Raw genomic sequence first — 24,233 nt, 5'->3', positions numbered from 1 at the left:
TCAGGAGCAAGGAAAAAAGTTCTGGGGAGCAAGTAGCAATATCTGCTAGAATAGGCAAAAGTAGGGTGTGGGGTAAGGAAGAGTGTCTCAGGTATCCATTCATGTAATACTCCACACATACTTACTGAACACCTACTGTAGACTAGGTACGGTTTTAGGCATGGCAGCTATAGCGGTAAACAGAGACTCTGCTCTCTGGGAGCTTTCTGTTTGGTCGGGAATGGCATATGGATTTTATTTTATTTTTTTTAAGTAGGCTCCACACCCAGCGTGGAGCTGAACATGGGTCTTGAACTCATGCGCCTGAGATGAAGACTTGAGCTGAGATCAAGTCTTAATGGACTGAGCCACCCCAGGCTCCCAGCATATGGATTCTTATGGGGGGATTAGACTGGCCTTTCAGACCAATGTGGCTGGACAGACTTATAGCAATTTTGTAGTAAGCCATAAGGCGCTTTGGATTTGATGCTAAGAGCAGTGAGATTCCATCAAAGGATGTTAAGCCAGGACCATGACATGCTTTATTTTACCTTTTAAGTGATCACTCTGGCGGCCTTAGGGAAAAATGGCTTGGCAGGGCAGGGCTGGACATGAGTAGAAGCACATATTTCAGGCAATCTAGAGGTGAGGGGAGACCGGCCTGGCCTGTTATTGTGGCACCGAAGATGGAGAAAGGTGGAGAGAAGGGAGGAATAGTTGAGAGGTAGATGAAGAGATATGGTGACTGAGCGGATGAGGGGGTGAAGGAGAGGGAAGAGACAGGAATCATTCCTAAATTTTTTTGGCTCCAGTGACTGAGTGACCCTAAATGGGCGCAGTCTCAGTAGCAGTTCAGGACTTAAGTCAGATAATGGATGTGAAAGCGCTTTAGGAAAGGTCAAACGGCGGCTGAAATCGCGTGGCGCGACCAAGGCGGTGAGTTCCATTTTACAGACGGGGAAATTGAGGCACGAAAGCCCGCAGACGGAGACGGGCCACGACGCGCTCGCCTCACACCTCTTCGGTGGGTGAAAGGACCGAAGCGCGTTGGGCACCTACGAAGCGCCGGTAGGTGAGCGGCCTGGCTTCGCTCCGCGGGCTTCCCTGTTCTCCGCTCCTGTTCCAATAAAGTTATTGAAATTGACACAGGTTGCTAAGGAAGTGGGTCGCTGAGCCGGGTTGCTAAGGAAGTGAGCGGCCGCCGTCTCTCCCCATCCGGGGCAGCGGGGAATGGCTGAGACCGGGGCTTGCCACCGCCCCCGCCGCCGCCGCCGCCGCCGCCCGCTGTCGGCTCGCGCCGCAGGTGAGTCGGGGAGGGGCCCGGGCTCCCGCGGGGCAGGCCCATCCTGCCCGCCGCCCGCCATCTGCCCGCAGGCCCGCGCCGGCGCCTCCCCTGGCTCTGCTGCTAGGCGAGCGGGAGCATCCTCTGCCCTGCCTCCCGGGCATCCTCCAGCGGTCCGGGCGGCCTCGCCCCTCCTCCTTTGGGCGGAGGTGCGGCCCGACCCTCAGACCCGGCCGCGAGGGGTCGGGGTCCATCCGGAGGGGTCTGCGGCGGTGGTCAGGGATCCAGCTCTGGAGAGAGGAAGGGAAGGGAGAGCCTGGGGTCCGAACCTCGCCGCTGCCCCTGGCACACTGTGTGACCTTGGGCAAGTCTCTTCCCCTGTCAGGCTTCAGTTGACTGTTCAGGGATCTCCTAACACTTGCTGCTCAGAGTGGTTAAGATGATGAGGTGTGTACGTTTGAAAGTGCCCTAAATGAGGAGAGGGAGGATTCTTAGGGCACCTGCCATGGGGACCAAGAGTCCAGTTTCAAGTTGAGTGTCTGAGTCGGAGACTGTGCATCTCCATTTAGTAATTGTTTGGCCTTGTCTTGGGCAAGTTAATCTCTGAGCCGCCTTTTCTTTATCTGTAAAATGAGTTAATGAACCACTGCGGGAAGCCAATGAAACCGGGTATGTCAGGTAGCTTGGCACATGGTAAGTGTCCAACAAGCTATTATGAGGCATGTTGGGGGTGGGTTGGGGCGAGGCTTCAGGAGACACTTTGAGACGTGGGATTCAGGTGTGCAGAGCACCGGCTCATTTGTGTATTCCTTCGATGTTGACATCCCACCGCCCCCAGTTTTCCTTCTCCGTTCTGCTTTTCTCCGGGCAGGGGATGTGATGTGGACCTGCACAGGTAGCCCTGGTTGTGGAAACCCTGAGGTCAAGTTCTTGTAGGTGACTGAAGTTATGGTGGGCTTTGTTGACCCTTCCAGAGCAAAAGGGAATGACTATTTTTATGTCTGTTGAAAAGTGCTTAAAGCTTACTCGCTATTTGCAAGTATATGATTTAGAAGCACTTTTCAGGTACATTATCTCGCTTCATCTTCACGTAGTGTTAGCCAGGTAGGTGGTGATATTATCCCCATTTCACAGACGAGGAGTCTGAGGCTCAGAAAGGGGAATGACTTGCCTAAGAATCTTATGTCTGTAAAGTGGTGGAGCTGGACACCTTGCCAGGTAAATCCCATATTTTCTCCCCTGTATCCTGATGTCTCTGCTTTCTCAACTATTAATAGCTGTTACAAAGCCACCGGGTATTCTTTTGTTCTTCTAACTGCTGTGGCTAGAGGCTTTTTTTTTTTTCCAGTGGCAGGGAAATAAGATCTTCTATAAAGCTTCATTTAAATAGATACCATCCAAAGGGTGGACCTCAAAAAAGAGCTGGCATATTCAAAAGGGGGCTTTTCTGTCCCTCACTCGCCTCCTCTTTAAAATGAAAGAAGATGACATCTGAAGGCCCTGTCAGTGCTGTTGTGCAATTCTGATTGCACGCTAGTGTTTTAAAAGCATGGAGTCTGGCTGTCTGGGTTCAAAGCTTGGCTCTACCGCCTCGAAGCTGCGTGCCACCGAGCAACTGACTTCACCTCCGTGCTGCAGCTTCCTCGTCTGTAAAATGGGGATAATAATAGCAACTACCACGTCTGGCTGTTGTGAGGATTCATTTGAGCCTAATACATGTAAAGTACCTGGCATGTTTGATAAATGTTAGCCATTATTATTTGGGCTTAACATAGCACCTATGCCAAACTTTATATTCTATTTATGGTTGGTGAGTGAATAAATTAAAGTATGTGCTCACAGCACTAGGTGTGTCAACCTCAGAAGGTCCTTGCAAGCTTGAAATAGTAGCTGTCACAGTATGACATCAATGTTAGTATTATGACAGGGTGGCTCCGGGAACCTGCCACCCCATGCCAGAACGGATTGTGAAGAAAGATGAGAGCTGATGGTGGGATCAGGTTTGGTAGCCCAACTCCCAATTCAGTAAATGTGTACTAAATCCCTCTGTGCCAAGCACAACAGAAGATGTGGAAATCAGTCCCCATGCCATATACATCAAGGGCCTCCCAACTTAGTTTGCGTATTACTGGCTTTGGAAATGATTTGACTTTTTAAAATGAATTCCTATCTTGTGTTTACCCCTACTGCAGAGTGAAGCTGATGGTCCACATGTCTTCTTTTGTGTCCCTAGGCTTCTGTTGGGTGCCTGGTTTAGAAGCTTCATTTTGACAACTGATGTGTGGGTCTCTGAGAAAGAGCCTTCCCTTATGTGGTTAATAATCCAGCGCTCTCTGTATGGTGCCTAGTGGTTTGCAAAAGTGTTTAAGGGTGCCTTCACTCATTTGGTATTATTACTGGCCCTATAAGGAAGGTAAGGTGCAGATTTAAGATCCCCATTTTGCAGTCGAGGGACGTGAGGTAAGAGAAGCCATGCTGCTAGCAAGTGGCCCGTTTCACCTGGGAATTGGGTCTTCCAGCTCCAAGTTCAGGGCTCTTGCCCTATGCTGCCTCAGGTTTTCTCATGCCACATTTGCTGAGCACCTCATGTGTGTCAGACCCTGTTCCAGCCTGGAGATACGATGGTTCAGAGGTAGATGAGGTCCTTGCTTTCATGCAGTTTACATTCCAGTGGCAGCAATGGAGAAATAAACCAATAAATGAACAGGTAATGTAGACAGAAGTAAGGACTGTGAAAACACTAAAACAGTGATGTCAGAAAGAGTAACTTCTTATGGGGATTGGGGCACTGCTACTTTGATTGGACGGTCAGAAGGCCTCTCTCTAAGGTGGTGACTTTTTTTTTTTTTTAAGATTTTTATTTATTTAATTTAGAGAAAGAGAGAGTGCTGCACGTGCACACAGTGGGGAGGGGCAGAGGGAGAGGGAGAGAGAGAATTCCAAGCCGACTCCCCACTGAGCGCAGAGCCAGACATGGGGCTTGATCCCAGGATCCTGAGATCATGACCTGAGCCAAAATCAAGAGTCAGACACTTAACTGACTGAACCACCCAGGCGTCCCTAAGGTGGTGACATTTTTGCTGAGATTTGCTGCCAGAAGGGGCCACCCATTTAGAAATGTGGCAGAAGGAACAGCAAGGGTAAAGGCTCTGAGGGAACAATCTTGGTGAGTTCTGGGAACTGAAAGAAGGCTCAGAGTGGCTGGAGCAGGTGAGTTGGAGGTGAAAGGAGGAGAATGGAGAGGTGGGTCGACGAGGAGGGGTGAAGCCTCAGATTATACAGGGCTTATCAGCTAGAGTAAGTGATTGATTTGATTTTTAAAATGTGGGGGGCGTCTGGGTGGCTCAGTCGTTAAGCATCTGCCTTCGGCTCAGGTCATGATCCCAGCGTTCCAGGATTGAGCCCCGCATCGGGCTCCCTGCTCAGCGGGAAGCCTGCTTCTCCCTCTCCCACTCCCCCTGCTTGTGTTCCCTCTCTCGCTGCCTCTCTCTTTGTCAAATAAATAAATAAAGTCTTTAAAAAAAAACAAACGTGGGAAGCCATTGAAGGCTTTAAGAAGGGGAGTGACAATAGTCTATTTTTAAGATTTTTATTTATTTGAGAGAGAGAGAGAGAGAGAGAACACAAGCAGGGGGTAGGGGCAGAGGGAGAAGCAGACTCCCCGCTCAGCAGGGAGCTGGAAGCAACTCTATCCCCAGACCCTGAGATCATGACCTGAGCCTATGGCAGACGCCTAACTGACTAAGCCACCCAGGTGCCCCGGTTTTTTGTTTTTTTAAATCACTTTGGCCTCTGTGTAGCCAATGAATTTTAAGGGGGGTAAGCATGGCAGCCAGAAGGGTGGTTAGGAGGCCAGTAAGGAGGTGATGGTGCGTGCCCTGCTAGCGGGGTAGCAGTGGACATGGGTACAAGAGGCTGGATTGGGGATGTGTTTTGGAGGCAGAACCGGCAGGATGGTGGTTGGGAGAAGAGCTGAAGGAATCAAGGATGACTCCTGGGTTTTTGGCCTGAGCAGTTAGGTAGATGTTGGTGGTGCCATCTGCCTCTCAAAGGGTGGAAGAACTTTGTGGTAAGGTGCCCTGTGAGGAGGAATGAGCAATGGCTCGCTCTGAACCTGTTGGAGGGGCAGAAGGTATAAACATCATACCTTATAGTCCTTGGGGAAGCGATCCCAGCTTATGCTGCAGGAGGACAGCCAGATGTGTCTAATTGAAGCCCCCACTTCGGACATCCGCAAGCCCTGCTTTTCTTGCACTCTGGCTCTCGGCCAGTTTGTGGAGTGGCAGGCGTGGGCTTTGCCAGGGCAGTGGCCATCTGTCTCATGCTGTTGGCGTCGCTGTCCTGACTCGAGATCTTGGCTGATGAAGGCTAGAAGGAGGCTGGCCAGCTCTGGGAGAGAGAATGGAATCTGTAGTGAAGCTCACTGTCAGTGCTTCACATGGCCACAGTTTCCCTGCCAAAGTGGTTCTTTCCTTGGCCATCAAATGACATTTCTAAAGTTTCAGAGCTTTTGATTTGGGGATCCTTTGAAAAGCTGTTGTGTTCTGCCAGAATTCCTAGACGATCCTTGAATGGAGTATCTCTTCTGAGCCAGAGAATTCAAGCCTTTTTTTCAAATATACTAATAATTGCCCTTGTAAATTTCGGCTTTACAATGTTGTAAGTTCCACGCTGGAAACAGTAAGACTGATAATCCCACCACCTCCACTTGTAGAGCAGTTTAGAATGCTCTTTCCTGTGCATTCTTACTTACCAATGCCGGTCGGTGGAGATGGCGTGCCATATGTACTATCCCCAGTTTACAGGTAGATCCTTGCTGCTGAGTGTGTTTGTGTGACAGAAGTACCCATGTCCCCTGGAAGCTTGTTAGAAATCTGGGCCTCAAGCAGATACACCAGGCTGCATTTCACCAAGACCCCCGGGTGTGTCCTGCACAAGTGGAAACTTCAGGTGCACTCATTTGGTAATATGTGGCAAAACTAGGCCTTGCCCATGATAATGATAATAAAAGTAATAGGAATAGCTGATGTTTATTGAGCCAAGCGCTGGCATAAGTACTTGACACAGGTTGTCTCATGTAGTCCTCACGGCAACCCCGAACATGGGTACTGTTATGAATCCCACTTTCCAGAAGAGGAAAGTAGAGGCACACAAAAGTAAAATAACTTCCCAGATCTGCTAAGTCTGAGTCCATTGCTCCTTCTACCACTGAGTTCATTCATCTTTGGGGGGGGGGCAGTATATCCCTGCTGTCTTGTCAAGAGCCGTTCTCTTCTGTTTGTGGGTAACCAATGTCAAATGCTGATGAAAAAGTGACTTCAAAGAATGTTTGAGGAAATCAGGGGAAAAACCCTTGAGCTATTCTAACTGAACCTGGATGTCAACCACTTGACCAGTAGTCAGTAAACAGATATCCAATTTATAAGATAAGCCACCTCTCACACTTCTTAGCAGTCCAACACTCGAGGCCAAAACAGCTGACGCGGGTGGGAACTGTGAGCTTGTACTGAGTCATTCGGCCCTCCACTGTTTCTTGGTGGTGGTGATAACATCTGTATGGGTGAGAAGAGGGCAGCCCAAGTCCCATACCACCCTGCTGACTGACTGCGAAGGATTCAGTTTTGTGGTGCCTCAGTTTTCCCTCTCTGCCCCGTGGGCACATTATTTTCCTTTGAACATCTCCTGATCTCCCCAGAGTCTTAGAAAGATTTCTTGGTCAAGGTATGCCGTCACAGGAAATTCTGGTGTGAAAAGGAGGTAGGGTCTGGGGGGTTGGGGCAAGAATTTTAGTAGCAATTCTGCCACTTGCTGTGTGACCTGGGGCAAATAACTGGACCTCTCCGGACCTGTTTCTGTATACACAAAATAAGGACCTGGGACAGCCTTCTAAGGCTCTTCCAGCCCTGCCTGGAAGACTGAGCATGGAGTTGAGTGGTATTTTCTTCTTCCTTGGTGACTTCATGCTGGGCTTTCACCCAGACCTTCCAGGGTGGGGCTTTTAGAGCAGATTTCTTGGCAGCCGGAGATCATTGATTGCAATCAGCTCTGCTTATCAGCGTCACACATCTGCACTGCAGCTCGGGATGTTCTTGTTTAAGGCTCAGTTAGTCATGGTGACACATTGTGTCTCCTCACTTTGTCACACTGCAGGCATTGAGGTCTTACACACACAGGCAGCTCTATCTTTAGTATGCTGATTTATTTAAATCAGGGTTTGCATTAGAGAGCACCCAGTGATCATTGTGGTGGGTGTGGTTTTCCTTTTAAAGTGTTTGGCAAGATATCTGCAGCACGTGCGTTTTGTCATATTGGGACATGGTGTATAAATGGAAGAGGGTCCAAGGGAACTAGAAATTGTAGGAGATTGTTGCGAGTTGAGACGTGACAGGCTCTTACCTACTCTGGGGTCCTTCATATCACCTTCAGCGTGGTTCCAGGAACTGCTCGCTTTGAGGCTTTTGGGTGGGAATAAAGTAAATAGAAACTAAAAGCTCATAGCACCGTCCGGAGCAGTATAGCAGATTGCGGTAATCATTACTTTATAACACATTTCAATAACCTAAGCAAAAAAATCTAGCTAGTAAATCACAAAAGATTCCATTCAGGTGAGAATGAATTATCAGTTCGGGTTACTTAAGATAACCGCAAGAAGATAGTTCTTGGTGGAAATAGTTACTGGTTTTGCAAGATCTGCAGTAACGACTCAGATTCTAGCCTAAGAAATATATCGTGTTTTTCTTTCCTTATTTCTTCAGTTGCCAGCATTTTAAATTATTTATTTATTTCCCAGCATTTTTTAATAGAATTTTTTTCCTGATTATAAAAATAATTTGTGTTGAGGAAAAATGAGGAAAGTCCTGAGAAGATTAAATAAGATTCACTTTGGGGCGCCCGGCTGGCTCATCGGGGGAGCGTGCGGCTCTTCATCTCGAGGTTGTGAGTTTGAGCCCCACGGTGGGTGTGGAGATTACTTAAAAATAAAATCTTAAAAAAAATGCTTTAAAAGATTCACTTTAAGCCCTACCACCCAGAACTAATCTCTGTAACATCTTACCATCCAAAGGCAAATGTATCCTAAATATATTTTTTTTCTTGTGGATGCACAGTTGTTACCTATTTCCCCTATTGTTGTCATTTAGGCTAGTTTCAATATTTAATATTATAAATAATGCTACAGAGAACATCTTGATGATTATCTTTGCGTAAATGCCTTTGTCTGCATTTCTGACCATTTCTTTTAACTAGATGATTTAACTGTTAAAAATTTTAATTATAAAGGCAGCCTCCTTCAATAATGTTCTTAACAAGGCAGTGTCTAAATAAAGTTGCAAAAGCAGACATTATTACAATTTGGTGGGAGGGATTACCTGTGAAAATGGTATCCTATCTCAATTTCAGCACACTTGTCTACTTGCAGATATGTATTTAGATAGATGCACTCAAAGCGGATTTCTTATTTTCCGTTTGGAAATGTTCATTTAACATTTCATAACCATGTTTCCATGTTTATGGTAAACTGTCCCTAGCATGGGGCGTTTGTTTCCAGCTTTTTATAATCACATATAGTGCTCTAATGAACATCTCTGCTTCTCTCTCAGCCTCATAAGAGAACAATTCTAAATAAATGCTTTGGGGAAAGTTAGAACTTGAAAAAATTCTAAAGAAGTGTATATTTTCCTTCTTAAAATTTTATTAGGAGCTTCTAAAAGTACTTTAAAAAACTTTATTGAGATCTAATTCACATATCACAGGATCTTGTAGTAATTTTTCTCAGCCTTCTTTGCTGCTTCTCCTTAATCCACTTTTCTTTTGGATACAGAATTCCCAATGTGTAAGACCCAGAACGGGGGCCTATTTCAACCCTCCATTCCCTGCAGGGCTGTTGGTTGGCGACATTGACCGGAAACGCTGTGCACACGTTGTCAGGTTTGTGCACTGCGTGAGCTGCGAGAGCGCGCGTACCATTGTGGACAGGGAACCATGACGGTGGACTTTCCGAGAGGGTTTTTGAAAAAGTATTTCCCTCATCATTTAACTAAAATGAGTGCTGTGATTTGTAGGAAATTCTGCCTCACCGACTTTGGGAACTGTTTACTGTAGGGGGTAGCACACGTAGGCACAGCTTCTCCAACATTAACATACACATGAATCACCAGAAATTTTGATAAAATGGGATTCTGATTTTGGGGATCTAGATGTGGTGGGATGCTGCAGAGTTAAACCAGGTGGAACAGGAGAAGATTTTCGGTGGCCCTCAAATACAACAGCCTAAATTACATTGAACGGCATGTTAGCGTTATTCCCCCTTTTTTTTTTTTTAAGATGTATTGATTTATTTGGGGGGAGGGAGGGGCAGACGGAAAGGGAGAGAGAAACTCAAAGCCGACTCCATGCTCAGCATGGAGCACGGAGCCCAAGCGGGGCTCAGTCTCAGGACCCTGAGATCACGACCTCAGGTGAAACCAAGAGTCTGAGGCTTAATCTTAACCGATTGCACCCACCCAGGTGCGCCGAGTGTTATTCCCTTTTCAGCTCCTTTGGTTCTTCTTCTGACTATGTCTCGGAGAGTATTTGCTTGGTTCTGTTGAACACTTGTTGAGCTGGCTTTCTAACCAAGAGAGGTCAGACCTCAGTCCTTAGGGAAGCTGCAGTATCTAGCTAGAATTGAGTAACATTGTTGTGTGTCCTTATATTTATTTTCATAGTTACCTTCTATTTACAGTAAGTGATACTGATTTCCTATTCATGTTAGTAATACAAAGTTTCTTTTAAAAATAAATTTGGGTTAAAAAATAGATTTAAACAAAAACCTTGAGTAAATAATAATACAGGTGGTGCCTGGAAATGGTAAAAAAGGTGAAGAGACAACCGGGTGACTGATATCGCGGGCTGGTGTGGAAAAAAGGCCATGAACTGTGGAGCCAGGCAGACCTGGTTTCTAAGTATTTTGCCACTTATTAACCTGGTGTGCCATGTTACTTCCCTCTCGCCGTCTCAGGACTTTTCTCCTCTAAATTGGGTCAGGGCAGAAGCACCTCCTGCGGGCCAGGCACTGTAATGCTTTGTCTCTTCTGATCCTCACACAGCCCCAAGCAGCAGGCAGGGTATTGGCAGTCTTCCCATTTTACAGACAGCAGATAGGCTGAAAGGGGTGAAGGAACTTGTGCAGAGCCCCAGAGTGAGGGATGGTAGGACTGGGTTTCAATCTCAGGTGTGTCTGAATCTATCCCTCATTATTCCAGGCCACTTACCTCTTTTAAATGTAGATTTTGCTGTGGCTCTCTATCCAGCAGAAAGGCAGTCTGATTAAAATGAAAAGTCATTGAGGGGCACCTGGGTGACTCCATCAGTTAAGTATCCCACTCTTGATTTCAGCTCAGGTCATGATCTCAGGGTCCTGGTCTGCTCGAGATTTGCTCTCTCCTTTTCCCTCTGCTCCCTCCCCCTGCTCGTGCACCACACTCTTTCCCCCTCTCAAATAAATAAACAAATCTTAAAAAAAAAAAAAAAGAAAAGTTATTGAGCACACCCATGTTCACTGTAGCATTATTCAGAATAGCCAGGAGGTGGAAGCAGTCCAAATGTCCATGGACAGATCAGTGGATTAAGTAATGTGGCATATACGTACAATAGGTTATTATCTAGCCTTAAAAAACAAGGCGATCTTGTCACCTGCTACAACACGGAGGTGGAGTGGTAGTTTCCAGGAGCTGGGGAGAGGGGGAAATGGGGAGTTTTTGTTTGATAGGTATAGAGTTTCAGTTTGGCAAGATGAAAAAGTTCTGGAGATCTGTCACACAACAATGTGGATGTAATTGACACCTATTGAACTGTACACTTAAAAATGGTTAAGAGGGTATATTTTATTTACCACAATTAAAAATTTCTTTTTTTTTTTTAATTTTATTTATTTGACAGAGAGCACACAGCAAGGAGAGCTGCAGGCGGAGGGAATGGGAGAAGCAGACCTCCCAGGTCTGAGTGGGGAGCCTGACACGGGGCTCGATCCAAGGCCCTGGGATCATGACCTGAGCTGAAGGCAGATGCTTAACTGACTGAGCCACCCAGGCGCCCTCACAATTAAAAATTTCCTAAAAGTAGAAAAAAGAAAAAAAAAAAGAAAAGCCGTGGGTCAGAAGGCGTTTGTTTGGTTTTTTTTTTTTCGTTTTGGAAAATTCCAAGCATACATAAAAATAGAATAGTATAATGAAGCATGAACCCATTACCCACCTCCAGCAGTTATCAGCACATGGCACTTCTGTTCTACCAATAAGCTCCCATCCATCCCACCCCGCTCTGGTTTATTGTGATCCCAGACAGCATGTAACTTTATCTGAAAACACTTTTGTGTGTATGCCTAAAAGTAAGAAGTTTCTTTAAAGAACAACATTTTCACACCTAAAAAAAGTAATAATAATTATTTAACATCATCTAATATCCAGTATTCAAATGTTCTTGATTGTCTCATACATTTTATAAGTTGATTCATATGAATCAAGATCCAAAAAGGGGGGCACCTGGGTGGCACAGCGGTTAAGCGTCTGCCTTCGGCTCAGGGCGTGATCCCGGCGTTGTGGGATCAAGCCCCACATCAGGCTCCTCCGCTATGTGCCTGCTTCTTCCTCTCCCACTCCCCCTGCTTGTGTTCCCTCTCTTGCTGGCTGTCTCTATCTCTGTCGAATAAATAAATAAAATCTTAAAAAAAAAAAAAAGATCCAAAAAGGGCCCCAGTCAAGAGCCAAATGTTATATTTGGTTGATTTAAGTGTCTGACATCAACAGAGTGTACATTTTTAGCAGGGAAACAACTTTGTTTCTTTCCTGGATTAGTACATGCAATGAGAAGTTCCTGGCAGGAAGGCTCTTCTGGCTTCATAGCCTTGTGGTGGTTGAGAGCATAAGTTCTGTGTGTTGGACTGGTGTGGGCAACAGGTGCACTGGTGGGGGGGGGGTTAGTGAGACAGCGGGGGAGTGGGACATAAGATGGCACCGTCTGTCAAAAAAGGAACATGTCTAGCTTTTACACCTCTGGGAATGGATCCTGCTCCTTACTCCTACCTGTAGTTAAAGTTTATGCTCAGGATAGTCTCTGCAGCATTGTTTGCAGTAGCAAAAGACTGGAAACCATGAGAAGGTCCCTCAGTAGTTGAATAATCAAGTACGTTATACATTAATTTAATTTTTTTTTTTTTAAGTAAACTCTCCATCCACTGTGGGGTTGGAACTCGTGACCCTGAGATGGAGAGTTGCACGCTCCACTGACTCAGCCAGTCAGGTGCCCCATCAAAAACGTTATGAAGCAACCATACCATGATATCTGCGCAGCTGTTGAAAGGGGAAGGTGGTGCAGAAATTGCCTCAAACATCTATAAAGTAAGATGGAGAATGGTACATAGTATACTTCCACTTGAGTTGAAAGAAAAAAAAAAAGAAAGAAAAGTGGGAGAGCAATACAGATACATTAATGCTTGCATCTGCATTGAGTATCTCCCCAAGGGGTAGGCAGAAGATTACTTGTTTACTGTATACTTACCTAGCTAGCTTGAATTGTTTTTATCTATGCATATATTGATACACACATGTACATATACATATGTGTGTTCAGAATAAAGTCCTACGTAGGTCTTTAAATAAGATAATCCCTGTTTTGAATCCTGACTGTTCCACTTATCTGCTGTGAGACCTAATTAATTAATTTCTCTGAACCTCCCATTCTTATTTTTAACATAAGGCTAATACCTATGCCTCCTAAGGTGATTTTGAGGATTAGAAGAGGAATATACATTAAACTCTTTTTTTTTAATCTTTTTTTTTTTAAGATTTTATTTATTTATTTGTTAGAGAGAGAGAGCACACACAAACACGGGGAGTGGCTGGCAGAGGGAGAAGCAGGCTCCTTGCTGAGCAAGGAGCCCGATGCTGGACTCGATCCCAGGACTCTGGGATCATGGCCTGAGCTGAAGGCAGATGCTTAACCAACTGAACCACCCAGGAGTCACTCTTGATAAGCTATGAGTTGTGACTATCGAATACAACAAAAGCCCAGACCCACACTGATTCTAATGAGAAGTATCCTCTAGATTTGAATATATTTTTATGAATGTATTTTATGAATGTTTCACAATGGGATAAAAAAAAAAGGGGGATTTCTTTCCCTCTTTTCCCCCCTAGCTAAATGCTTTCCTTGCCTGTTTGGGTTATCAAATGATAGGGCATGCCTGGCGCCAATTTGAATTCAGGACAAGAATTTATTTGTTCATGTTTCTTGTATGTGACCTTTGTAGGTTTCTTTCCAGATAAGTAGCCTGTCTTCCTAGGACACTTAGCCCTGAAATCAAAGTGCTAGACTTTTTTCCCCCAAAGAGAAAATAGCTTTTTTGCTCTTCTCCCACTTGATTATAAGAAACAAAATATATGCACCTATCAAAAAGGCCAAAGAAAGCAAAAAAATTGCTTGTAAGCTCACTCCCGAGATCAATGTTGCTTGCATTCCCTGAGTGTTCATTACACATCTTGCACTAGGCTAAGTATTGAGCATTTATTAGTTTATGTAATCCATAGACTAGTCCTTTCAGGTAGGTGTTATTAACTGCATTTTATATAAGAAACTATGACTTATGTAACTTTCTCAAGATTTTGTAGCTAAGCGGCAGTGCAGAAATGCAAACCCTGTCCTGTTGAACACTAAAGCTCACGCTTTTAACCATGACTTTACACCATTTCCCCCACATCTTTCTCTGCACATGCGCACGTACACATATAAACATAAATCACGTTATAATAACTCTTCTGTTTGGTAGCCTGCATCAACAAAGTGTCATGAACATCTTCCTATAAGTAAATACCTAGAGGTGTATTGCCACTTTAATGACTGCATAACTTCCCATTGTAGAGATGTGTCATAACCAATCCTTTATTGGTAAGTATTTAGGTGGTCAGAGATGGTACTGTAATAATTATAAACATGTATGTACGTCTTGCACGTATATTCAGTTACTGATGTCCTTAAATGATGTCCTTAAAATAATTCCAAGAAATGGAGTTGCTGTTTCAAGGGATGATAACATTTTGAGCATTACATTTCAATGGATTGATTGATTCAAGATACTGATGACTCAACTCTTCTCAAATAGTCTTTTCCAGTTTGAGAAGCTGTGGCTCTCATTTGTACTATAAGAGAGAGTGTGAAGGTTTTTAGACGTTTGCGCAACTATCTGGCTGTAAACATTGCCTGTAATAACAACAAACTATGTTTTATTAGTCTGGTATTTTGACATCTTTGCTCTAAATGCCTTTAGGGCTGAGGCTACATGGCAGGCTGCAATGACATTAGAATGTTAAAGATGCCATTACCGTAGACCTCATGGAAGTCCTTTTATGACACTTCATGAGAAAGCTGAGATAAGTACTTTTATTCCTAGGGCCCTTTGTTCATCAATTGAAACATTTTTTTTCCTTTAAAAAAACAGTTATTTATTTTTATTAGTAATCTCTACACCCAGCGTGGGGCTCAGACTCACGACCCTGAGATCAAGAGTCGCACGCTCCACTGACTGAGCCAGCCAGGCGTCCCAAGACATTTTTATTACCTTATATTCATGGTGTTCAGTGAAACTGGATAGATGAAAAGAAGAAAAGAATGAGTTTTAACACCTGGATATTAGTTTACTAATTAATTTCACGAAATTTTTCCATCTCCTTTTTCCCCTAATTTTATTTTTCTGACCACACAATATACTCCCACAATTTAAAACTCAAGAGATCTAAAGGGTAGACGTGCAAAGTCTCCCTCCTACTCTTGGCCCTCACCATACAGCCCTAAGGCAACCAATGTTGTTTTCTGGCTCATGAATAGCCTTTCAAATATATTTTATGCATATATAAGCAGATACAGAGCTGTTCCCTCAACACAAATCCAGTGTCCTCTTAAAAGTTCTGTAGGGCTAGGGGTGCCTGGGTGGCGCAGTCGTTAAGCGTCTGCCTTCGGCTCAGGGCATGATCCCGGCGTTCTGGGATTGAGCCCCACGTCAGGCTCCTCCGCTATGAGCCTGCTTCTTCCTCTCCCACTCCCGCTGCTTGTGTTCCCTTTCTCGCTGGCTCTCTCTCTCTCTGTCAAATAAATAAATAAAATCTTAAAAAAAAAAAAAAGTTCTGCAGGGCTGTGATGTTAATTTTCAACAGGAGCTGAATAATCCTGCTTTGAAAATTGTGTAACTCCCATTGTGATCACTGGCCATCCTGGGAACCAGAGGCCCAGAATGGGACTTGCTCTCTTGGGGTGGCTCAGGGATCGCAAACAAGGAGCCCTGGTACTTCAGCACACTTAGCAGCAGTTGTGAGACTGTGGTGTTGATGGTGATGAGGTGGGTGCAGAGTAGAAGCAGCCGCTTCCCCCGAGAGGAACTTGCTTAATGGGAGTGGTTTTCGGCTGCTTAATAGGGAGTTGCTTTATCTTCTTGCCTGAGAGTTGCAGCGTTTTTTCGGATGGCCCACGTGATCCGTGGCTTCAGCTGCCTTCCAGATAGTCTGAGTCCTTGAACTCCAGGCCAGGCAGTTGGCAGGTGGTTGCCTGGTCTGATCTTACAGACACTGCGTCGGAATGCATTGATTACAGATGCGTTAGTGTGTGCTCTGTGTGCCTGCAGATCGCTGCTCCTTGCAGGCCTGTTTGCGGGAAATTGCCAGGCTTTTATTTTTTTCCCATTTGAAGATACCACATACTCATTAAAGAATATTTGGAAAATACAGGAATGTTGAGGAAGCAGGGGAAATCACCTCTAGTCCCATCACCCCAAGTCGACCACTGTTGATGTTTCGATGTGTCTTGTTGTATGATTGTGATTGCATGCAGTCTTGTAAACTGCTTTTTCATTTATGATAAACATTTTCCGTGTCATTACAGAACCTTGGTAAATGTCATTTAAAAAGATGGGCTAGCATGGCAGGCCTTTCTAATGAGATCATGTGTACATGAATTCGGTTATGGACAGAGACGCCTATAGGAGCCAGGCAGGAAGTACAAATGGGCAAAGCATGCTGGGAGTGAGACAGTAAGGAGTGGGTTTGGGGAGGATTGGAGAAGTCAGGTCCTCCAAAGAGGCAGCTATTTCTCAGCTCCCATTTAGGGCACAGGCCAGGGGCTGTTAGATAGTTCCATTCTTCAAGAGAAGCAGAAGACCTGGTGTTTTTAAAATGTGAAATCGGTGGTGGGGGTGGTGGTGGTTGTTTTTTTTGGGGGGGAAACATTTTTGAGAAAATTTTAAGCATTCAGAGAATAAAATGAGAAACAATCAGGATTGAACGCTGTTAATATTTACTCTTATTTTTTTCAAGCCTCCTTTCCCATTTTTTTGTTTTGTTTTAAGTATCCTTAACTCCCCACCTGAGGCTCTAACTCAGCAACACCTGAGATCAAGAGTTGCTCACTCCACCAACTGAGCCAGCCTGGCGCCCCCGCTGTTTCGTTTTGTTTCTTTTCTTTTCTTTTCTTTTCTTTTCTTTTCTTTTCTTTTCTTTTCTTTTCTTTTCTTTTTTCTTTTCTTTTTTTTAAAGAGAAATGATAAAATATTACAGAAAAAATGGAAATACCCTTCCCATTTTTAATCCCATTCTCCACCTCTCGCCCTGCCCAGTTTGGGCAGCTGCTATCGTAAATTGTTGTATATCTTTCTATCTCATGTTTTACTACTTACATATAAATAAATGCAACTCCATGAGCACCATGTTGTTTTATAAATTTTTAATCATAATTATCACTCTGCACTTGTTTTTTCACTCAGCCTGCTTATTTATCCCTGTAAATATATATAAGTCTAATTCGGGGTTGGCAGACTTTTTCTGTAAAAGATCAGGCAGTAAATATTTTAGGTTTTGTGAGCCAGTCTGTCTCTGTTACAGCTACTCAACCCTGCCATTTTATAGCTAATACAGCCATAGATAATATGTAAACAAGGGGTATGGCTGTATTCCAATAAAACTTTATTTACAAAAACAGGTTGTGGGCTAGATTTGGCCCATGGGCTATAGTTTGCTGACCCCTGCTCTAATGCACTTCTTTTACCTACTGAATAGTATAGTGTCTATGATATGATTACACCATATGTTATTTTTCAGTTCCCCTGAAAATAGATGTTTAGGTTGTTTCCCATTTTTCTTTTTTTTTTTTTTTTAAAGATTTTATTTATTTATTTGACAGAGACAGCCAGCGAGAGAGGGAACACAAGCCAGGGGGATTGGGAGAGGAAGAAGCAGGCTCCTAGCGGAGGAGCCTGATGTGGGGCTTGATCCCAAAACGCTGGGATCACACCCTGAGCCGAAGGCCGACGCTTAACGACTGTGCTACGCAGGCGCCCCAGCCCATTTTTCTTTTTTAACATGCTGCAGGAAGCATCCTTGTCCACGTTTCCTTGTGTACGTGTGCAAAGGTTTTTCACTAGGACATACGCATACCATAGAAGTGGAATTGCTGAGGCTTTAATTTTTAAACAAATTAAATCGTCCAAATAAAATGCTTCAGGTAGAATGTGACCAGTTTGTGACCTCTGTCTTAGAATCTCTATAGGAAGGCAATAGTGAGAATCCAATCCACACTGAGTTCTAGAATTTGAGGTAAGACTCCGTGACAACTAGCAAAAGTGAGGGTGCATTAATCCAAATGTAAGAGCTGGAGAATGATCTGGAAGAGTGTCATTGCCATTAGAAATGTGTAACTGACTTTCTCAGTGGACAAAAGAGGTGAAGTTGGGGAGAAACTCGGTTTTTCATGTGTAGTGGCCATTCAGACTGTGGTTGTTAATGTTGAAATGACAAGTTCTAACAGAAAAGGTATTCAGGATGGAGGTGACAAGCTGCTGACCTGTGGTTGCTTCTTTCCTGGCAATGCTGTGAGTTCCTTTAAAGATTTATCACTGTAATTAGACCGGCTAGAAGGAGGGTAAGGAAGGTAATAAAGTAAAGAAAGAGTGTCAGGGCATCCTTCCAAGAAAACCCTCTCCTTTGAGGAGGACCCAGAGCAAGTTTTTAAGCCCTGGTGGCAGGAAATGAAATTAGCCCATCTTCCTGAAGTACTGCGTCAATAATACATGACTAGTTCAGTCGAGCTCGGTGGGTTCTGAAAAGAAATGGTGTTCTGCGTTCTGAGTTGAGATTTAATTAAGGGGACACAGGCTTTGGGAATTCCTTCTTTTTAAAACATTTTAAACATAATTGTAGGTCATTATCGTTCCTTTGTTTTTATCGTTTTGGAGAGCTCAGAAATTAGACGGTGCTCTAACACAAGCCCTGAACATCAAGGTCACCCTGCTGCAGGCTTTTTTTTTTTTTTAAACAGGCTTGGGGCCACATAGGTAAAGGCGGGACAGCTCTGCCTCTTCAGGGGTATGCAATGCAGAAAAATTGGTCTCTCTACTGACGCATTCTCCACTCACCGCCCCCTCACGTTGTTGTTTTTTTAACGTTTTTTTAATTTTATTTTTTTATTATTATTATTTTTAAAGATTTTATTTATTTATTTGACAGAGAGAGAGACAGCCAGCGAGAGAGGGAACACAGGCAGGGGGAGTGGGAGAGGAAGAAGCAGGCTCCCAGCGGAGGAGCCTGATGCGGGGCTTGATCCCAGGACTCTGGGATCACGCCCTGAGCCGAAGGGAGACGCTTAACAACTGAGCCACCCAGGCGCCCCTAACGTTTTATTTTTTTAAGTAATCACCCAGTGTGGGGCTCGAACTCACGACCCTGAGATCAAGAGAGTTGCAGGCTCCAGCGGCTGAGCCAGCCAGGCGCCTGCCCACCCCCACCCCTTACATTTCTTACTCCAAGTTTAGGACCTTGTGTAAACCGTCCCACGCGCCGCAGCAGAGGCCTCCCTGCGGGAGGCTCAGGGGGCTGGGGGTTGAACGTGGCACCTGGACAGCATTTGCAGGTCTCTGCTGACATGGAGGTAGAGACAGGCATGGTATCGGCTACGTGGTAGCTTGGGGGCGGTTGCTCTGGAAGAGAAAGGGAGAAGCAGTATGCAGACTGGCCATTCTAACATCTAGTTCTTTCTTCTCATTAGGCAAAATTGTAATAGCACATAGAAGGTGAGGAATGAGGACCGTCTTTTACAATGTTTTTTCCTTAAATGGCTTGAGCTTCACTTTATTTTTTTAAGATTTTATTTATTTATTTGAGAGAGAGCAAGAGTGAGAGAGCACAAGTGGGGCGGGGGAGCAGTAGAGGGAGAGGCAGAAGCAGGAGCCAGATGCGGGGCTTGATCCCAGGACCCTGGGATCATGACCTGAGCCAAAGACAGACGCTTCACCGACTGAGCCACCCCGGCGCCCCGTGAGCTTCACTACCAATTGAACATTGATTAGGTATTTGGATCTCAGTTTAATCTGATTTTTTTTTAGGGCGATGACTACAAACTGAATAAGAGAATAAGAGTTAGGGCTCACCAGTAATCACTGGAATGACCCTTTGACAAGGGTTTTGGATGAATCTGTATCAGTCGATTTTAATCCAGCTTTATGTTAGTTCATAACATACTTCCACCTTTGTAAGTGCCCCTTAGTCTCACAATCATCCATAAGGAAGGAGAATTATCCCTGTTTTACCAATTTTTTAAAAAAGATTTTATTTATTTATTTGACAGAGAGACTACCAGCGAGAGAGGGAACACAAGTGGGGGGGGGTGGGAGAGGAAGAAGCAGGCTTCCAGCGGAACGTGGAGCCCAATGCGGGGCTCGACCCCAGGACCCTGGGATCACGCTCTGAGCCAAAGGCAGACACTTAATGACTGAGCCACCCAGGCGCCCCCCTGTTTTACCAATTTTATAGAAAATGGGTTCCAAGAGGGTTGGAGGTCTTCCAGCTCTTCACTCTAGACATTATTTTATTACATGTAACAGCTAGAGAAGTATAAAAAGTAACTTTTCATGTTTCCATGTGCTTAGCAGAATTTTTTATAAAAGCTTAACGGGAGAACATATTGACTGTGTATTTATTACCGTACAGCACATAAGCCTGGCCCATCACTGCCTCACATTCTCGCACTCCTTTGTTGGCAGGGAATAGGTCACCCTCACAACTGAAAAGAAATTGTTAGCACTGTCCTGAGTGGCTATTAAAATTACAAATGCATATATCCTGTGAGCCAGCAGTTGCACTTAGAAATTTATCTTACAGATACACTTTCCCGCATGTGAAAGGATGTGGGCCTGGTTTTTTCACAGTAAAATATCAGAAACAGCTTAAGTGCTAGGAATGTGGTTAAATAAATTATGACGCTTCCATGCAGTGGGATATTTTGCTGCTGTCATAAAGAATAAGGCAGCTGTGTATTTATTGAGGGAACAAATGCCAAGATAGGTTTAGTAAGGAAAAGCAAGGTGCGGGACACTGTGTTACTACTGTGAATAACATTCTACGCTTGTGTTAAAAAGGAGGGGGTAAGTATGTGTTAATACATATTTGCTTGCTATGCATTAACTAGCCCAGGAAGATTAAAAACCGAATAATACTTGCCTTGTGGGCAGGGACCTGGGCGGCTAGAGAACACGTGAGGGAGAGGGACCTGTCACTGAAGAGGTCACTGAATCCACAAACAGGATAATCACTTACTTAAAACCAAAAAACACCCCCACAGTGAGGGTTTTAGGAATTTGGGGTCCTCGTATGCACCTCTTCACTCTGACCTGCTTGCTTGCTACCCCTTCCCAAAGGACCCGTTTACTCTTCCTTTCCCGGAGTTTTCCGGCACCAAATGAAGGCCTCTTTTTTGTTTTTACTTAAAAAAATTTTTTCTTAAAGGGGGGGTAATCAGAAGGGGGAATGAAACATGAGAGACTATGGACTATGAGAAACAAACTGAGGACTTCAGAGGGGAGGGGGGTGGGGGAATGGGATAGACCGGTGATGGGTAGTAAGGAGGGCACGTATTGCATGGTGCACTGGGTGTTATACACAACTAATGAATCATCGAGCCTTACATCGGAAACCGGGGATGTACTGTATGGTGACTAACATAATATAATAAAAAATCATTTAAAAAAAATTTTTTTTTCTTAAAGATTTATTTGTTTATCTAAGGGGGGTGCAGAGGGAGAGGAGAGCTCCATGCTGAACACGGAGCCCCGCGTGAGGCTGGATCTCACAGCCCTGAGATCATGACCTGAGCCAAAACCAAGAGTCCGGTGCTTAACCCACTGTGCCACCCAGACGCCCCTACTTAAGAAAAACTTTAACACTTATTTTCTAATTTGCATTCAGATTGTATTCATTCTGTTGGTTGAATAAGTGCTTTCTATGTAATGTATTATACCACATCCTCATTCATTTGCATACATTCTGCCGAAGCCCGTAGTTTATGATTTTAGAGTGGAAGAGTATTATTGGCACAAAATAGGAAAATCAAACAGTACAAACGAGCCTACAGTGAAGTTTTTTCTCTCTCTCTTGACCTACAGTTCCCCTGCTGAGGCTGCCACTGTTACCACTTTGATATGCATACTTCTAAGCTTGTTTTGCATATCAAACATAACCCTGAATGCTATGTCTGCGTGCTTACACGCCATGTTAACTGTCCCATACACACGGTTCCTCATCTACTTGTTTCACTTAGCGGTGCATCTTAGTCTAGGGTTACATTTAGCTTAGCACATTCTTTTCAGTGACTGCACAGAACTCCGCTTTATATATGTTATTACATATATATTTAATTTATTCAGTCAGCCCCCTCTTGATGGGAATTGGGGTGGCCCACAGTCTGTTGCTACCACAAATGACGCCACAACGAATATCCTTGTATCTGTGGGATACATTCTGAGAAATACAACTGCTCCGTCAAAAGGTATTGATAGATAGTTCTAAATTGCTCTCTGTAGAGGTTATGGTAGGTCAACAGGACAGAAGATTATCCAGGCTCCTGGAGTATAAGATAAAGTATCAGTCGGAGGGAGGACAGGCTCGTTCACACTACTGGTGGACTAAAGTGTACTTTTCACACTGAAGCTCGCTAAGATCCCGTGAAGAAATACAGTGAGACAAACTGAGGGCTTCAGAGGGGAGGGGGGTGGGGGACTGGGATAGGCTGGTGATGGGTATTAAGGAGGGCATGTACTACATGGTGCACTGGGTGTTATACGCAAGTAATGAATCATGGAACACTACATCAAAAACTAGGGATGTACTGTATGGTGACTAACATAATATAATAAAAAATATTATAAAAAAAATAGAAATACAGTGTGCCTTACCGCTGTTTCATGTAGCCATTAGAAGGTTAGCCGGATGCGGGTGACATGGGTGTGTCGGCTGCCGTTGAGCAACCCTCAGTGACAACTGTACTGTCCTTACTTACTTTTGCTTTTTTTCTAGGACCTTAGCATCCTGAGACATTTCGGATTCACAGCCCTCAAGATTGACCCGGTCAGAGTTCATCATGTCAAAGTTAAAAAGCTCGGAGTCAGTCAGGGTGGTGGTTCGCTGTCGGCCCATGAACGGCAAGGAGAAGGCTGCTTCCTATGATAAGGTGGTGGATGTGGACGTGAAGCTGGGGCAGGTGTCAGTGAAGAACCCCAAAGGGGTGGCCCATGAAATGCCCAAGACCTTCACCTTTGATGCAGTCTATGACTGGAACGCCAAGCAGTTTGAACTCTACGATGAGACATTCCGACCGCTCGTGGACTCTGTCTTGCAGGGTTTCAATGGGACGATTTTTGCCTATGGACAAACCGGGACTGGGAAAACCTACACGATGGAAGGAGTCCGTGGTGACCCTGAGAAAAGAGGGGTCATCCCTAACTCATTTGACCACATCTTCACCCATATCTCTCGATCCCAGAATCAACAGTACCTGGTCAGGGCTTCTTACTTGGAGATCTACCAGGAGGAGATCCGAGATCTGCTCTCAAAGGATCAGACCAAAAGGCTTGAGCTCAAAGAGAGGCCTGACACTGGCGTGTACGTGAAAGACCTGTCTTCCTTTGTCACCAAGAGCGTGAAGGAAATAGAGCATGTGATGAACGTGGGGAACCAGAACCGCTCCGTTGGCGCTACCAACATGAATGAGCACAGCTCACGCTCTCATGCGATTTTTGTAATCACCATCGAGTGCAGTGAGGTGGGCCTTGATGGAGAAAACCACATCCGCGTAGGGAAATTGAACCTTGTGGATCTTGCTGGCAGCGAACGGCAAGCCAAGACTGGTGCACAAGGAGAAAGACTGAAGGAGGCGACCAAGATCAACCTGTCCCTTTCAGCCTTAGGTAATGTCATCTCTGCCCTGGTGGACGGCAAAAGCACTCACATTCCATATCGGGACTCAAAGCTGACCAGGCTCCTCCAGGATTCTCTTGGTGGCAATGCTAAAACTGTGATGGTAGCCAACGTGGGACCTGCCTCGTACAATGTAGAAGAGACTCTGACCACTCTGAGATATGCCAACCGTGCCAAAAACATTAAGAACAAGCCAAGGGTCAACGAGGACCCTAAAGATGCCCTCCTTCGAGAATTCCAGGAAGAGATTGCTCGGCTCAAGGCCCAGCTGGAAAAACGGTCCATTGGCAGGAGGAAGAGGCGAGAGAAGCGGAGGGAAGGTGGTGGCAGTGGTGGGGGCGGGGAGGAGGAGGAGGAGGAGGGAGAAGAGGGTGAGGAGGAAGGGGATGATAAGGATGATTACTGGCGGGAACAGCAAGAAAAACTGGAGATTGAGAAGCGGGCCATTGTAGAGGACCACAGCTTGGTTGCAGAGGAGAAGATGAGGTTGCTGAAGGAGAAGGAGAAGAAGATGGAGGACCTGCGGCGGGAGAAGGACGCTGCCGAGATGCTGGGCGCCAAAATCAAGGTACCACGTGCTTCCTCGGGCCCTTTCTTCTTTTGTGCTTTCTGTTTGATCCCAAAAACGGTATGAGGGGTGATGTCCCTTTCAGTTTTACATTCCCAGCAGTGCCATGGGATCCAGTGTCCAGTAAGCATTTGTTGAATTGAAATAA

At 44.9% G+C, this 24,233-nt stretch overlaps 1 protein-coding gene across 3 annotated transcripts in view; it reads left to right on the top strand.

Annotated features, from left to right (window-relative positions):
• Window positions 1–1,152: 1,152 nt before the first annotated feature.
• The window catches only part of KIF3B (kinesin family member 3B), a 42,099-nt gene continuing 19,018 nt past the window's right edge, over window positions 1,153–24,233 (top strand). For all 3 annotated transcript variants that reach the window (XR_015720926.1, XM_045807038.2, XM_087853678.1), the window contains exons 1-2: window positions 1,153–1,282; window positions 22,618–24,085. Coding sequence is in view for 2 of the 3 variants with exons in the window: in XM_045807038.2 (XP_045662994.1) it covers window positions 22,682–24,085 (1,404 nt within the window). In the remaining variant the exon portion in view is untranslated. The remainder of the gene's footprint in view (window positions 1,283–22,617; window positions 24,086–24,233) is intronic.

This window comes from Ursus americanus, chromosome 22 (genome assembly GCF_024610735.1).
Source record: "Ursus americanus isolate L20-20 chromosome 22, mUrsAme1.1.p, whole genome shotgun sequence".
NCBI lineage: Eukaryota > Metazoa > Chordata > Mammalia > Carnivora > Ursidae > Ursus > Ursus americanus.
The sequence above is the reverse complement of the archived record's forward strand: the minus strand, read 5'-3'. Positions and strand labels throughout refer to the sequence as shown.